The sequence below is a fragment of the Agrilus planipennis genome, unplaced genomic scaffold, assembly GCF_000699045.2.
Source record: "Agrilus planipennis isolate EAB-ADULT unplaced genomic scaffold, Apla_2.0 scaffold95, whole genome shotgun sequence".
Lineage (NCBI taxonomy): Eukaryota > Metazoa > Arthropoda > Insecta > Coleoptera > Buprestidae > Agrilus > Agrilus planipennis.
This window is the reverse complement of record NW_020438861.1, coordinates 767,922-785,538: the sequence shown is the minus strand read 5'-3', so window position 1 is coordinate 785,538 and position 17,617 is coordinate 767,922. Positions and strand designations below refer to the sequence as shown.

The 17,617-nt window shown below is 34.2% G+C and overlaps 1 protein-coding gene across 6 annotated transcripts in view; it reads left to right on the top strand.

Annotated features, from left to right (window-relative positions):
- The window catches only part of LOC108735913 (ankyrin-3), a 113,521-nt gene continuing 95,904 nt past the window's right edge, over positions 1-17,617 (top strand). For 3 of the 6 annotated variants that reach the window (XR_001937641.2, XR_001937643.1, XR_001937642.1), the window contains exon 1: positions 85-346. Coding sequence is in view for 3 of the 6 variants with exons in the window: in XM_018468130.1 (XP_018323632.1) it covers positions 239-346 (108 nt within the window). In the remaining 3 variants the exon portion in view is untranslated. Of the gene's footprint in view, positions 347-17,617 lie in introns of all 6 variants that reach the window. The other 3 variants (XM_018468130.1, XM_018468129.1, XM_018468131.1) reach the window with 3 other exon arrangements.

The window sequence follows — 17,617 nt, the reverse complement described above, 5'->3', positions numbered from 1 at the left end:
CATGACAGCTGTATTCATTGGTCCGTCTCGCCTGTCTGTTCTCGCCCATAGATTGCTCTCGCCGTTCTCGCTGTCAGAAACGGAGGTATACGCCGTGTTAGTATAGAATTGTTTTGAATTGTAATTACTAATGTCCGATCGAACACAATAATTACCGATGCTTTTCGAAAATTATACGAATTGTCATGTGACGTGTATTAATTATTAAATTTTATTAATAGTTAAAGACTTTCTGACGATGGCTTTAGGAAACGGTAGTGCAACCGCTAATGGTGGAGTAACTCAAGAAAAAGCTCCTGTAGTTAATGGCACTAACATGGAAACGCTTCCCAGAACCAGCAAGCAGGTAAACATCAAAATATGCTGCTTCTGTATTTTATAATGGATTTATTTTAAAATTAAAAATACAATTTATGTTTAACTGTAGTTACCAGCTTTTAAATGTTTATATTGCATTTTCATGACCGATTTAATTTCGGCGATATTAACTTTGCAATACTAGCATTTTTAAAATTTATATTATTTACTTTTACTTTTATGTACCATTAAACATAGGTAGGTACTAGGTATTTCTTTTTGTCCTTGACACCGAAATATTTATAAACACCGAGATGTGTTTATATTTATTTATGTTATTGCAGCAACTAATTTTTGTATTTTTTTCATAACAGGTAATATTTACAACTGAACAAAATACACTTAGACCTTTCAAAAATTTCATGAAAACTACATATTTTTATCAAAAAAACGGATTGCATATGTAGGCAATCGTGCTGCCATATAATTTGTTTATAGATAATGTAAAAAAATTCATTACTAGATAGCAGGTAGGCATCTTTTTTGTTTTATAAACTGAAAAAGCGTAGGCTAGCTAATAGGTATAATTTTGATAATGTTAATGTTACTAATGTTAATGAATTACCTATAATTAAAAAGATCTACCTAGACTTATAGCGGACATCACATTTTTTATGACATCATCTTTTCTAATTTCGAAATTTTAATTATCTGTGCATTAATTAGGTAGTTAAGTACCTACTTATTAAAAAGAATAGTGTGAATAAAAGGTGGTTTTATTTTTTTGTATTTACGTAGATAGGTACCTATATCACAGTGTAGATAATTTTAATGTTATTTTTATTTTTATTAATATGTATACCTATGGTAATTAAGCGTAATGGGAAATTAAAAAACTTAATATGAGTTTATCAGTCTGCAAATAACCTATTTGAATAAATGAATACTTATGTAGGTTATGAACAAGACGAATACTGCTAAAGAAATTAGAACATTAGGTCATCCCCATACATATGTTCTTGTGTTCTTCCCCGTTGTCGTTATTTTTTCTGTCATGTTAACTTTTCTTTCACTAATTGTAAAATTTATTTTCTCATGACATTAAAAAAAGCGTTATGCTTTATACTATCTACAATTTCAGTACATAAGTCAAGTAAAGGTATTAACATTGATCGTCACGCTTCATGGACACTGCGGTCTTTGTGAAATTATCCGTTTCAGTGACTGGTTATAAGAAAGTAGCCTAATAACGGCAAGTTCATTTTTTTTAACGGTAATCTATATCTTCAATTAATAGGGTATATCATACGTTGTACAGGTACTTAGATACAAGTAAACAATCTTTTTCTGAAAAAATGTTAGCTGACATTTCTGGAAGTAAAATTATTGGGTATTTAATACACTAGAGATTAGACAGTAGGTAGAAACTAAACCTAATTTTAAGCCAACATAAGAATAATATTAATAAAAATTGTATGAAAAGGCTAGTATAGAAACAGGTCCTAAGACTCACCAAACATAAACAATGAATGAGTATTAATTATTAGTATGTTACTTAAATAAATTTTCATTCATTTAATTAAGTTCAGATTGAAATAACTTGAAGATTTTTACATTATCGTTGGTCAAATTATTTTTCCTCTGTTATTTTTTGGTAACTTTTCTTGTTCCAAAAAAATGCTGTCCGAATTTTCATAATAATGAAACATTCATTTCGCTTTCCATCAAACTTTTACATTTAAAGTACCTAAAGCTAGTGGTTAGTCAGGAATTAAATTAACTTGAATTTTTCAAAATTCGATCACCATAAGATTGAAACATAAATTCAAAGTGTGTACAAAATAGAAATAATAGAGATTTGGCTAAGGATGTACTGGATGATTTCTACAAATCATGAAAATAACGGATTTTAGACGTTATCTTAGAAGGTACCTACCCTCAGCAAAATAAAACTCAAATAGTTTGGTGTCAAATAAAAATGTTTTAAATACTTATTTATCTGTTACATGCATTTTATAGTTTTGTGGCAACCTTAAAAATATAAATTCATAAGTATGTGATACATCGAGTGAAAGCAGGCTACTTATTACAGTTGCAGTTTTTAGTTGCTCACCGGTTTGCGTATTGTACTTGCGTCAACGTTACCGAACGAGTCATAAATGAAGCTACGCGATTGATGACATAAGTTTTCTCCTAATTAACGCTTCTTAATTCATCATGGTTTACCCGCGTTACTTGAAAGATAGATTGGTTGATATACCTATCTTGCCTTGTTACAACAGGCTATTATTTATTTGTTTGATTGTTTATGCAAATGAAAAAAATTACGGACATTTTTGAGAAAGACAAAACTAGTTATTAAATAAAAGATACAAATAAAAGGAAATACGTACATGACAATGACAACACTCAGTAATGATCCTAATTTAATTGTTACAATGTTTTTTTTATAAATTACTTAAAATTCGAATGATTCATAAATTTTCATTTCAGTGAGGAATTATTTTATTAGAATCCAGATGGGTCGAATTAGTTTGTTTAATGGTAATTCTTTGAAAAAATTGATTTCATTTGTGTAGCTTCTCACATTCATTACTCCTTAATTGAAGTGGGTAGTTGTTATGAGGTATCAGTTGCATAGGGTAGTTGTTATGAGGTATCAGTTGCATAGTCGCAATTGCCCAATAAGAATACAGACTATATCCACATCATCCAATTAAAATCTCTTTCTTTTTCTTTTGACGGGTGGATTACTATATAAGCACTAGCATATTTTAATTTAAACAAAAATCATTTCACTTCTACCTTCATTGTAAAATAATGTCTGGACCAAACGATATAACTCTGAAATTGTATGTGTAAAATTATCTTAAATAGCTCAGTGAACAATGCCAAAATCTTTTGCATGATCTCAACTTTTATCCATCCTTTCAGGTATGATATTTTACGCATGAGTGTTGTCTTGTTAAATAAATATTACTTGAAATAGTGAGACCTCAGTATAAATAGCGATTTTTCTCATTACTACCAAGGATAATTCAGAAATGTAGCCTACGTTTGTTATGCTTGCAATAACCAATCAGAATAAACTTAAGCAGATAAACAAAACTGACTGTACTATATGTAAATTGTCTGTAGGAAAGAAAGTGCTTCTTAATTACAAACCAAAATCAATTTTGTAATGAATCAAATTGCGGACTTTTTCTAAAGCACGTAATTGTTTTTTTAATTTCGTTAGTCATGCTCTAAACAAAACGCTTTAAACTGTATTTAAAAATCAATTGCACTTAATGCTGTTTTCACGATAACTTGGGCATTCGATTCCGTTACAATTTTAGAGGTTGCAATAGTTGTTTTCGTTAAAAGGCACGATTGTCGTACAACGGTTTTTATGCTGCGTGAGTATGGTTTATGTGATTTGAATACAGAGGGATCCATCTACTAGTATTATTCTCAGCATACTTATTGTTAATAGTATAGTTTCACAGTATTAATATACCCAGGTGGAATTGTAAGCACATACCTCTCAGTATGTGCAACTATTGTAGTACTTAAGTTCCGATTGCTGAAAATCAATGTGTTCTTGTTTAATTTATCGGCTCAAGAATATTACAATTTGTAAAAAAGAAGTGCATGTTTTAAATTGATAATTAATTTTAAAAGTAATAAACGTAGAAACATCTAACTTTACTTTTGTAGTGCTTTCAACAGTCTATAATATTACACAAATATGCCGCTACGAAATACTACTCTATACCAACAGGATTCGTTTTAGGGCTTTTAATATGCTTAGAAGAAGATGACCACACTATATATAATGCGGAGTAACAAGACAGTAATAAATAATGTATAGTAAACTTACTCGATAGCTGTAGCTGAAGAACTGTCTAGATAGGATTTTTTTTTGTTTTCGTGGAAGAGGAGAAATCTTCAAAAGACACCTAGCCGTCCGTACGACTGTGTAGTGTCAGATTCCCGAGGAAGGTGTCAGTGTCAGTTTTAATCTATTTATATATGATTAAGAAGCCACTGAATCTTCAGCGGATGGTGGTGTATTGACGGAAGAATGTTGTCGAGTAGAAATGATGGATTTTATATTCTTGATTGTTTTCATTGTTCATTATTATTTATAGTTTTAGTACATCAGAGGAAAGGATATTCTTCCGAACGATGATGTAACATTCGTGGTTCGAAAATTACACTTGCACTCGAGCGATCGTCGTTGCATTGACATTAATGATTCGGCATCCTAGACATAACGAAGGCGTTTTGTTTGGAAGTTCCTTATGATTAGATTTGCTACTATTAATATCAACGTTCAAGATTTTGATATTAATTTACAATATTTAATATTCCGACATATGTGTATATTTCTTTAATTTCATTCATATTTAACATTAATTATTAAATTTTATGATTATGCATGATTGTGCCAATGAAAGGAATGAAAACAGTCTTTTAATTTATGTATATTCTTATCTTTCACGTCTATTAATTTCAATGGCAGCAGCAGCAGCTGCACAGCACCAAATGTGAGTGAGTCAATATAGAGCGTACATACACATAAATACATTTATAATTCAGAACTGCTCGTCGCTCGAACTCGGTTAAAAAAGCAACGGACTCCTTGCTCATCATTCAATTGATATTCGCAATAACAACACAGCAAATAGTTCGAATGATTTCGTAAGCACTAGAAATATCTCGAATGATTTCAACAATCGAATAATCGGTTATTTTTCATTTAAATGATACTATATCTAGTAAAATTTCTGCTCAATTTTGAATTGCAATTTATGTGTACGCAACGCCATTTAGTGTGATATATGTAATGATCAGATAGTCAATGGAATTGAACTCAGGGACTCTCCCGCGAGGAAATGTCCCGGAGTGGAGCAATGGATGCCATCGATTGTATCAGCTAATGGTTCGATAAGCTTGAATTTAAGACCGCCTCTATATGACATAAAAGTGTAGTGGGTTCCTCATAACTAAGAGTTTGATTAAAAAGTATGGATTTTCGGTGAGTTTTGACGCTTTTCTTCTCAGATTTCCTAATTCCACCGAAAAAATGTGTTGTTACAGAAGGGATAAAACACCACTGTCTTGAAAAGTGCTTCAGATTTTAGGATTTAAAAGGCCTTTAGCATACATTGATGATAAATGATCCGCTTTTTGGAAAGTACTGCTTCGATCATCGCATATAAATTGGAATTCTCCGTCTACTCACAAAACGTTTAAATGCTGCGATAAATGTAGAAGATGAGTAGTCAGGTACCCACTTCAAATGTACGACTAGCACCCGAATTCAGTTATTTTCTGAAATGATATTCCACGTCCGCCTGCCACATGAACCGACAATGGCCCAGTATGATCAACTCCGCCTTACGTAAGCGCTGTGATCGAGTTGTCCTATATTTTGGTTGGTCATTAATCTGGATGCTAATTTTGCTCTAATTTTTGTGTACGTTATTCACTTGTATAAAATTAATTTCATTTGTGGGTGAGGATTTTCGTAATATACTAAGGGTAAATTTCATGCCTTCATCCTTACAATGCAAATGAAGTTAAGAACTGAAATTAACGGTTGTAATTGAAGAATAAAGATAGGAGACGAAAAATTAGAAGAAGTAACTGATTTTAAGTAATAAAAAGAAGTCACTTCTATGCTCGCGAACGGTTAATTTAGAAATTCGAAAAGGGTTAAAGGTGTACGTTTTAGGGAAATGCAAAGATTAGCTCAGGATAAGAAAGAGTGGAGATTAGGACCGGCGACCTTATTATGATGATGTACTAGGGTCAATTGAAAAGTCCCCGGCCTGACACATAGATGGCGGCACCAGAACTAAATCCATATGATTTTCAGTTAGTCCTAACCTTCAAAAGACGCGTCTATAAATTTGACGGCTGTCGGATCATTAGTTTGTGAATTATAGCATTTTTAGTGAAGCAACTTTTGTTATTGTGAAAAAAAAATGGATAAAAAGGAATTTCGCGTGTTGATAAAATATTGCTTTTTGAAAGGAAAAAATACAGTTGAAGCAAAAACTTGGCTTGATAATGAATTTCCGGACACTTCCCCAGGAAAATCAACCATCAAGGATTGGTATGCTAAGTTTAGACGTGGTGAAATGAGCACCGAAGACGGTGAACGCAGTGGACGCCCCAAAGAGGTTGTTACGGACGAAAACATTAAAAAAATCCACAAAATGATTTTGAATGACCGTAAATTGAAATTGAATGAAATAGCAGACACTGTACAGATATCAACGGAACGTATACATCACATCATTCACGAATATTTGGGTATGAGAAAGCTCTGTGCAAAGTGGGTGCCGCGCGAGCTCACTTTTGACCAAAAACAACGACGAGTTGATGATTCAGAGCAGTGTTTGAAGATGATTACGCGTAATAAACCCGAGTTTTTGCGTCGATATGTGACAATGGATGAAACATGGCTCCATCATTTCACTCCGAAGTCCAATCGACAGTCATCGGAGTGGACTGCACACGATGAACCCGCTCCAAAGCGTGCAAAAACGCAACAGTCGGCTGGCAAGGTTATGGCGTCTGTATTTTGGGATGCGCGTGGAATAATTTTCATTGACCACCTTGAAAAAGGAAGGACCATCAACAGCGACTATTACATAGCATTATTGGACCGTTTGAAGGACGAAATCGCCGAGAAACGACCGCATTTGCAGAAAAAGAAAGTCCTGCTTCACCAAGACAATGCACCGTCTCACAAGTCAGTGAAAACGATGACAAAAATTCATGAATTAGGCTTCGAATTGCTTCCGCATCCACCGTATTCTCCAGATCTGGCCCCCAGCGACTACTTCCTGTTCTCAGATCTCAAAAGAATGCTTGTTGGGAAAAAATTTTCGTCGAATGAAGAGGAGATCGCCGAAACTGAGGCCTATTTTGAAGCAAAGAACAAATCGTACTACAAAAATGGTATCGAAAAGTTGGAGGATCGCTATAATCAGTGTATCACCCTTGAAGGGAATTATGTTGAATAAAAAAAAATTTTGCAAAAAAAAAATGTGTTTTACTGTTTTAGGCCGGGGACTTTTCAATTGACCTGTTATTTGAGAATTACTATTAAAAAGAGACATTTTGACCATTTTTCGAGGCTGTCGTCTCTGTAGCAACCGTCTGGTTTTTCAGAAATAAACATAATACAATATTCTTTCATTGGTCAGTTCTAGCGAAGACAAATAGAAATGTAGCTTGTGGCTTGACTTTTAAAAAATTCTGTAACGTAATAAATATCCCGTGACTCGAATAACTCTTATCCACAATAAAAAGTTACGAGCTGTTAGAGACATGGTCAATACCATGACAGACTGTTATCTAAGCTTCAGTGGTAGCTTCTAGAGGAAGTTCTGATAGTGGTAAGCTATACTACGGCTTCATAAGCTTCTACGGATATATCAGCAAAGCCATGAACACTCTATAGATTATCCTTTTGACACCTATTTCATGGCGGAATTTGTACTTCCGACAGTAATTTTAGACTCGAAATAATCAAACCACTTATTTGCGAAGGAATAATTCAACGGTTCGCTCAGTACGTATAGCATAATCTTAATTTCTGCATGAAATGTTCCTTTGATGATAACTGGAGATTGGTGATACCCAACCAAGATGGTCAAACAGTTGCGACAGTAATGATAATATTTCTCAGTTGTCACTTAGATAATGAGGTTAATGGAAGATCCAAATTATGAGTTTGAATGCATGAGTGAATGGATTCCACTTGGTTCTGAGAACTTTTATTCTACGCGTATCAGATGAAAAAGTTGTTTAAGCTAATTCATGATTGGCCGGATTAATATAAGATATCAATTGCGGGTTATTACTTGCCCTTAAGCTAAGCCTTTGCTAAAAGTACAATAACCTCATTATTCACCATCAATGTAGTTGTAACATCATATACTTCAAAAAGCAAATCATTATATTGATTGTGAGTGGCGAGTGGAAAGTGATTTCTTTCGTCTATAACTAGCTGTTTAACAATTCGGAGTGCTGATCTTATTCCATACGTTGCTGTCCATAGCTCCACTTATTGGCCAAAGAACGCCTTGAAGCCACGAAAATCTACCAAAATCTGCAACATTACTTACGAACGCCAGAGGATATGAGCTATATTGAGGCAAGATAACAAAGAGATCGGATTAATGCTTTAGACCAGTTGTTATGTAATCATTGATGTAACGCCTACTGGAAAACAACTCTCAGTTTAGTGATCTGACTGCGTTCGCAAGTAATAAGACGTAAGTAAACAATTCTGATTCGAAGACTATGAACTGATAGGAGTTTTATGATTTAGCTCATGGTACTCTTACATGAATTTAGAATAAAAGGCTCCATGCTCTGAATTGCGAGCCAAGTAAGTATGGACTTGCTTGAGAACAACATTAGATTGAAGGAAGGAATTCGCATTCTACATCTTCCTCCATAATTTCATGAATGAGTCTCTATAATTCATAGCTAGGAGTCATCATAACTTTCTGTATGTCAACTCTTTTCTTTACTAATGCATGATGTAACCTACTGATGGCGTTAAAAGTCTGAGTAGTTGGGCAATATGCTCAGGTACTTATTCTTAAAAAATAGGACCGAATAAGTCAACTGTAATAAGCATGAACCGAAACACAGAATTCATCGAGTGTGCACTATGCTTAGTACAGAGTGAGCGTTTTTGTAGTTCATCGATTGCTTCGAACACATGGTTAGATATGACCGTTTCGCCGTTGGCGTTGATAAACGTGAGCATCGTATTGTTCAATGCAGTACGAACTACCTTGGCAGGGTCGTCATTTATTGCGGATTGACTGCAGTTTTAATCTTTTAATGTATGCTTAGGAAGCCATTGAAACTTCAGCGAATAGTGTATTAACCGAAAAATGTTGAGTAGAAATGATTTTATATTCCTTCTTGATTCTTTATTCATTATTGTTTATAGTTTTAGCAAATAGAAGTGGAATATTTTCCTTGTCACATATACACATTTACCCAATTTTTTATAAAAGTTAGGATTTAGCCACAACTTCACTAGAACAAACAGTTGTCCGAAGCACTTTTCACAGTTCACTTCAGTCCCTGAAGAAGGTAACTTTGTTACCAAAAAGTGCTTAGGACAACTGAAGTGTAGTTTTTTAGCGTTAAGGTTTGAGCTATTTTGTTTGTTCTACAACAACCGCTAAAGTTTTTTCCAATCTTCATATTACAACTTCACTCTTCAAAAAGCACACTCTCTGTCAAACATACCTGTGCCGATTCGATACGTAATGTTACTATACTCAAAAGGGAGCTTTCATGATACTCATATTATAATAATAATACTTTTATTTCATTACATGCCATTATGACTTTTGCAAATTGCTCATTATACACTGAGTTTATCCTTACAATGGTTTGGATGTACATTGTATGCATGTAAACTAGTTACACGCTACTTTCTGTCCACTAAGCTTCTCTATTCTACACCACTTTCTATCGTTCCTGTCCTTATATTCTATCCACACTTGCTTTATGTCCTATGTTTAGTGTATACTAAACTGTTGCGTATAATAGAAAATTCCACGAAAAGCAACCGCTTTGCTTCGTATCAACAAATAACAGCGAAAGCTGAGGGTCCAACCCTAACGGTAAAGTTCTATAGTTTTATGATATGGGTTCGCGTCACCGACATGCTCACGACTGGCGCACGCGCAACGGCCGTGTGCTGTAGGCATTAGACGCTTTTTGGATGGGTGAAATCTAGTGCGTTCGCGTAACCGACATGCTCACGACTGGCGCACGCGCAGCTTGTAGCAGTAATATCTGAGTATATCTGTAGCTATACAGCTACGACGATCGATGCTGTTTTTACGCGATACTTAGATAAATTTCAATCAAACGTTTTCATTTCTTACTTTAGTTACCATAAGCCTCATCATCATCATCATAAGGTCATCAGTCTTAAGACTGGCTGGACACGTACCTCCACTCTTTCCTACCCTGAGCTAAACTTCGCATTTCCCTAAAACTAGAACAGCCCACATCCTTAACTATTTGCGAACAGTAATCTAATCTAGGTCTACCTCTACAAAATGTCTAAGAATTGTTGAAATTAATGATGACAATGATGCAAACAATGTTAAAAATCAAGTACATTGAAATTTATGTAAATATTTGAATAATAAAAAACCATATAAACATGCATATAATTGTTGCTCGGAGTGTCAATAGATGTGAAAACCAGATTGATGTTGATAATTTTTATTCAAACATTGTGAAATTTCAAATTTTAATACTAAAAGTTCTAAGTTTTCACTTCTATCGGCAGTCCCTATAACTGCCAATTTTTTTACAAAAAAAAGATATTGGATCTTGTTCTTTTAGTTCGGTTGGGTGTTATTTTTAGTAGACGTTTTTTCTCATTATTAAACCGTTAAATTAAAAGCTTATCTGAGTTTTATTTAATATACCAGATACACATAACCACAAGTTGATGACGCCCGACGTGATTTAAAATGCCATTGTAGTAAATACCAAATTAAATCGCGAGTGCAGTGTGTGTTCTAAATAAATTCTTTTCGCTGTCTTCCCGCCAAAATATCCTTCCCTGTAAATTGAGACGCTAGTGCCACCGAAAACGATAACGTCAACGCAGTATAAAATTCTACGAAAAGCAACCGCTTTGCTTCGTATCAGCAAAAGTTTTATAGTTTTATGATACGAACTAAGGTTGGTGCGCCTGCGAAAACTTTTTACAAAAAAGAAGAGATATTCGGTCTTGATCTTTTAGTTCGGTTGGGTATTATTCTTGGTATAAGTTCTTCCTCATTATTAAACCGTTAAAAGTCCATCTGAGTTTTATTTAATATACCAGATACACATAACCACAATAAAACCGTTTCGTGTAATTCATATAATAGACATTTTAACATTTCTGATTATTAGAATAACATTTCATTTATTGCGGAAGCAAACAAACATTTCTGTTTCAGTAACATTCATAGGGATATAAAAACAACAATTTTATTGTTTATTCAGAAATCGTTTGTAGTTACTGAATATATATATATATGTATATTTGAATATATATTAAATACTTGTGTCTTTATTGTTTTTTAAATCCACCGTGGAAACTATTATTTTCTTCTGTTGCTACTGTTTTTAATGTTTTCGTTTGTATATAAGGAAAGATTAAAATTCGCGTTTGGCAACTCGTAAAACCTCCGAATAACTAATTTCTATTAATTCATAATTAATTTAAAACATAGCTGCTGGTCACGACGTGTATGACTGTTGCCCTGGGCCCCAGGTACCTCAAAGGCCGTTCATATTCGTGTTCAGCAACCTTAAAAAACCCCAAGTAACAAAATTGGACTTACTTCTATCATTACTGACCGAGTTCTTATATTAATACATTGCAATGCACTTATGAGACTGCATTTTTCATGTGCGCCGATGGTTCTTTGAAGATGAGTTGACCTCTTATGTTCATAAAGTTTGTGGACAGTCTTACGAATCTAATGCAGAAAACTGCATCTCGATCCGACTTACTGCACAAAAATTGGAAGGTTTGGTCTATTTTTGTGCTTTATCTCCTTGACTCTAAAATTACAGCAAAAGCTGGATAATCTAAAGCACTGGATTCATAGCAAACGAGTATTTTCCTCTGTAGGTACACTACATGCATTTGTAGAGTGGCTAGTCATCATCTCGTTATACACTGTAACTTAAGTCTTTTAAACGAATACATTTCAAAAAAAACTTTCGCTTACAATACATCATCATCATAAGGTCGTCTGAAAACTGGTTGGACACGCACCTACACTCTTTCGCGCTAATCTTCGCATTTCTCTAAAGCTAGAGCAACCCATAAAAGAAAAGAATTATTAAATAGTAAATGTGTATATACTAACCACTTACCATCGTTTTAGAGATACACATATTACAAAATATTACTGTATGAACAATTGTTAGAATAATAATATAACAACTTGAAAAAAATGCACCTATCGACTTCAACAAAAAACGAATCGATAGATCTTTTTAATACCTACAGCTATCTCGTTTAACTTTTTCTTGTAGAATTTGAAGTTTTTTTTTTTTGAATTGCTAAAACCCCTTGTTTTGACTTTTGCGATTTGTTTTGGTTATGTTCGCCATTAAAGGTCGAGTGGTAAAAACCGCTATCTTTTTTATAAATATTTTTCTCTGTACGATCATATTTTTTGTTTGCTGTTAACAATTTGTGACCAAATTTCTCCCCGTTGATTGGGCTATTAACGAGAACGGTACTTTTGTACCAGGTACAAATGAAATAACCAATCAGGCATTTTTTGAATATGTCAAGTATTGTATTTAAGTACGTTTTGGCAATACACGACCGGGGGCAGTTTCGACTCACCTCAGTCATTATCAGTAGTTCGTAACTCTTCAACAAAAGTAACTTTCTAATCATATATAATATGATTTGATGTTAGTTTGGGTAATATGTAAGTACAGATAATTAATTTCATAAGTTCGTTGATGCGTGTGGGTTTAGGGCAAGGCAAATGAATTTATGCTATCGGCGCAGTAACGACGTTATTCGCAAGGGAGCGAAAAATGATGTATGTCAAGGTTATCGGAAAGAAATACGACCTTATGGAGAGCTATTACCTAATAATGTCTCGTGGTTATGTCTAATAAATTATGAGAAATGCATATTTCTTGAAAAGTCATATTGAATATGTATTTTGAACGTTCTCATATAACCTCTTTCTTCGGGTTCATCAATTGCATGTACAGTGCACATTTTTTTTTATATTTAATAAATTTAAACTGTTCCTGCTGTGCCTTTGATGGACAGGCTGTTTTCTTGATTTATGATTCTATAACTTTACGACAGTTGTCTCTCGATTTCGAGGAACACTAACGAATCGAATTAGTTTAAGATTGTATTTTTGTATATGGAACCGACCCCTTCCCCTTACTTAGAATTTCACAACGCCTACCACTTTTCAATTCCTTGTCTCAGTGAATAGTAGTAACCACCCCGCTTATCCGTTGTGTATAGTTTAGCTTTTAAATACTTATACATGTATTACATTTTGAGTCAATTTTTGATTCCTTCTTTAAACCAGTCATTTAAGATTCGTTTATTATACCAGTCAATTACAAATCAACTGTAAACCAGATTAATAACCAAATACAAATTATCAGTTTGTAAAATAACCAATAATAATCAATAAACCGATAAACCAATTTTTGGTTCTTGTCAATTCTATACTAATTACGCAATTTTAATTAGGCGCGTAGTCCGTCTAAATAATGACGGGACTTTACACTCGTTACCGATAAATAGTCAATTAATTTAATAATAATTGGGAAACCTCATGCTGACATGTATTTATGTGAGTTTTTTTAGAATATTTTGCTATAGTATTTTGTACATTCAAATGAACTACAGTCTTTATTTGTGTATTTACAACTAAATGACTATTAAAACGTCTACTGAAAACATGGAAGTGTGCCCTATGTGTACATTAGAAACTGAGGATATTACCATTTTATCAGAATCTAATCGAAAATTAGTAAGCCACTGAAAGAAGGTGGTAGTGACGGCTCGCGCCGTCGAAATATATGATGTCGGCTCATTGAAGAGTTTCAAAAAACAGAAACTAAATTTACAAATAAGTAGAGTATGCTGTCGAATATATTGAAGTATAGGTATGTGCCTGACTACATGAGGATTTTGAGTTTTGTGCGTAGATTTATTTTTTGTCACTCACAGTTTGCATGCCGAATTAACTTTGTGTGAATTTATTAAAATTTCGAGAGTTAACTTAAAATTATTTATTAATGTATGTTTACAAGAACGACACATTTAAGACGTGGTTGAACAGGATCTGTCTTCTTTTACATTGTAGGTATGAACTTACAATTAACATAAGGATTGAAATGGTAGCTAAGTTCCGAAAAGAGTATATAATGTATCTAAAAAATATAATAGACCCCTATTTGAAGGGTAAATTCGGAATTACTAGCTCTGTACAATAGTGAAATTAACAATAATTGGGTACATCATGTACCGTACATGTAATAACCCTCATTTATTAGGCTAATCGGCAAATTTTGAAAATGTGTGTACCCAAATATATTTTGGTTGAAACACTCGATTTTACCCAGAAAATAAATAAAAACGGTAAACAGGTCACCGAAAAGTGGGCTGGTGTAAATATTGATCACCATTCAGTGTTAACGGTTGAAGTTCTGCTGAAGTGTAATATACAATATTATTATTTGCAATGCAATGTAATTGTAAATAGATATTAAACAATAGTATTGTTCTGAAAGTAATGTCATTGTGTGAAATATTATATACAAAACTTACCAGTTAATAATGATAAATATAATGTAGAAAAATTGAGTATAACTGATTATTAACATAATAAACAAATGAAGAGGCTTTACCTGTAAAACCATTACCATCATATGATCCGTCGCATTCTTATTAGACATTTAGAAGCATTATTTGATGAAATGGAGCCTAAAAACTTCGGAGGTTATTATTACAGAGAATAAGAACACTACGGTAAGATGGATCTGTCAGAGACAACAAATGCGAATATGTAATATAGATGTTCAGCTACTCATATGTGTGAACCTCCAAATGATGCCCATCTAGATATTATTACTATAAAGCGAATACAAATGGGCAAGAAAAGGGTGCGAGAAGAAAAAATCGCACTAATGAAATTCAGAGAGAGGTTCTGGCATTTTTTCCTTTTGTCTCACTTAACAGATTTTGTTAGCTCGACGAGTTTATAGGGTCAATTGAAAAGTCCCCGGCCTGACACATAGATGGCGGCACCAGAACTAAATCCATATGATTTTCAGTTAGTCCTAACCTTCAAAAGACGCGTCTATAAATTTGACCGCATTTTTAGTGAAGCAACTTTTGTTATTGTGAAAAAAAAATGGATAAAAGGAATTTCGCGTGTTGATAAAATATTGCTTTTTGAAGGGAAAAAATACAGTTGAAGCAAAAACTTGGCTTGATAATGAATTTCCGGACACTTCCCCAGGAAAATCAACCATCAAGGATTGGTATGCTAAGTTTAGACGTGGTGAAATGAGCACCGAAGACGGTGAACGCAGTGGACGCCCCAAAGAGGTTGTTACGGACGAAAACATTAAAAAAATCCACAAAATGATTTTGAATGACCGTAAATTGAAATTGAATGAAATAGCAGACACTGTACAGATATCAACGGAACGTATACATCACATCATTCACGAATATTTGGGTATGAGAAAGCTCTGTGCAAAGTGGGTGCCGCGCGAGCTCACTTTTGACCAAAAACAACGACGAGTTGATGATTCAGAGCAGTGTTTGAAGATGATTACGCGTAATAAACCCGAGTTTTTGCGTCGATATGTGACAATGGATGAAACATGGCTCCATCATTTCACTCCGAAGTCCAATCGACAGTCATCGGAGTGGACTGCACACGATGAACCCGCTCCAAAGCGTGCAAAAACGCAACAGTCGGCTGGCAAGGTTATGGCGTCTGTATTTTGGGATGCGCGTGGAATAATTTTCATTGACCACCTTGAAAAAGGAAGGACCATCAACAGCGACTATTACATAGCATTATTGGACCGTTTGAAGGACGAAATCGCCGAGAAACGACCGCATTTGCAGAAAAAGAAAGTCCTGCTTCACCAAGACAATGCACCGTCTCACAAGTCAGTGAAAACGATGACAAAAATTCATGAATTAGGCTTCGAATTGCTTCCGCATCCACCGTATTCTCCAGATCTGGCCCCCAGCGACTACTTCCTGTTCTCAGATCTCAAAAGAATGCTTGTTGGGAAAAAATTTTCGTCGAATGAAGAGGAGATCGCCGAAACTGAGGCCTATTTTGAAGCAAAGAACAAATCGTACTACAAAAATGGTATCGAAAAGTTGGAGGATCGCTATAATAAGTGTATCACCCTTGAAGGGAATTATGTTGAATAAAAAAAAATTTTGCAAAAAAAAAATGTGTTTTACTGTTTTAGGCCGGGGACTTTTCAATTGACCTGTTACTTTTCAATCCTAAAGTTTGCATAGTGGTCCACAAGTTTCACTTCAATCACTTTTGCTCATGCTGTGTTAACTTAATCTTGGGCTAACAAAGCAGTAATTTTTGAACAAATTCTCAGAGTATTTAATTTCTGATTAGGGCACTTAATGAGCATTTAATTGTCTATGTGTTTGTTCTGCTGACTTTAGTTTTTCTACTTAACATGGACGTGTATCTTCGCCGAACTGCATTTGTCACGTAGCTAAAGTATACCGCAACGCGCTCTACCAAAGACTCAAATAGTAGGTGTTACAGGCGAATAAGCATTTTTTTCTGTGGTTCATATTAAATATATATATTCAACGTTCTACTTAGAAAAAAGAAGCTTTCAAATTTATATCTCATAATTAAACCAGGAAAACTTATAATCTCAACCATAAGTGTCGTGGTCCTTTTGTTTTAGTTATTTACATCGCCAATATCCTTTTATTTATATTACGGTAATTAGACATAGTGGCGTAGCTAGGTAACCAAGGGTCCTGAGGCAAATCAAAAAACGGGCCCCCACTTTTATCTAAACTGGTTAGGTTTTATCAAGTAAAAATATTAAATATACAAATACTTTAAAAATGGTAAGCTACTTTATCGTCAGCTCTTTTCGTGCACTGCAGACAGCTAATAAAAATATTAAAATTAATTACAATTAATACTTGGTGTAGATATTGGGCAATAAAATGAAATAGAAAAGATTCAAGGGTTTATTATATAAAGGTCGGACCTACCAACTGACTAAATAACAATTAGATTTACAATCTGATGTACTATTCGTTATGCAGGTTTACTATACTTTATCTGTGTTTTTAAAATTACCAAGAAAGGGGTCACTTCGAAACTAGAATTTATCTACTATATTCATGTATATACATGTTAGCGGAGGGTGGAATTTATGTTGGCGCAGGGTGGAATTTCCCTGTTCGTAACCTAATTTCATAAGGGCCATCTGGAAACGCACGCATAGACGCAAGATACATTTACGCAACAGGCACTTATCCTGCACCCTGCGGGGTTAATAGGGGATAGTCAGTCGTAGAACGACGGATGTAAAACTTGTATATGCTGAACAATAATTGGGTACATCATGTACCGTACATGTAATAACCCTCATTTATTAGGCTAATCGGCAAATTTTGAAAATGTGTGTACCCAAATATATTTTGGTTGAAACACTCGATTTTACCCAGAAAATAAATAAAAACGGTAAACAG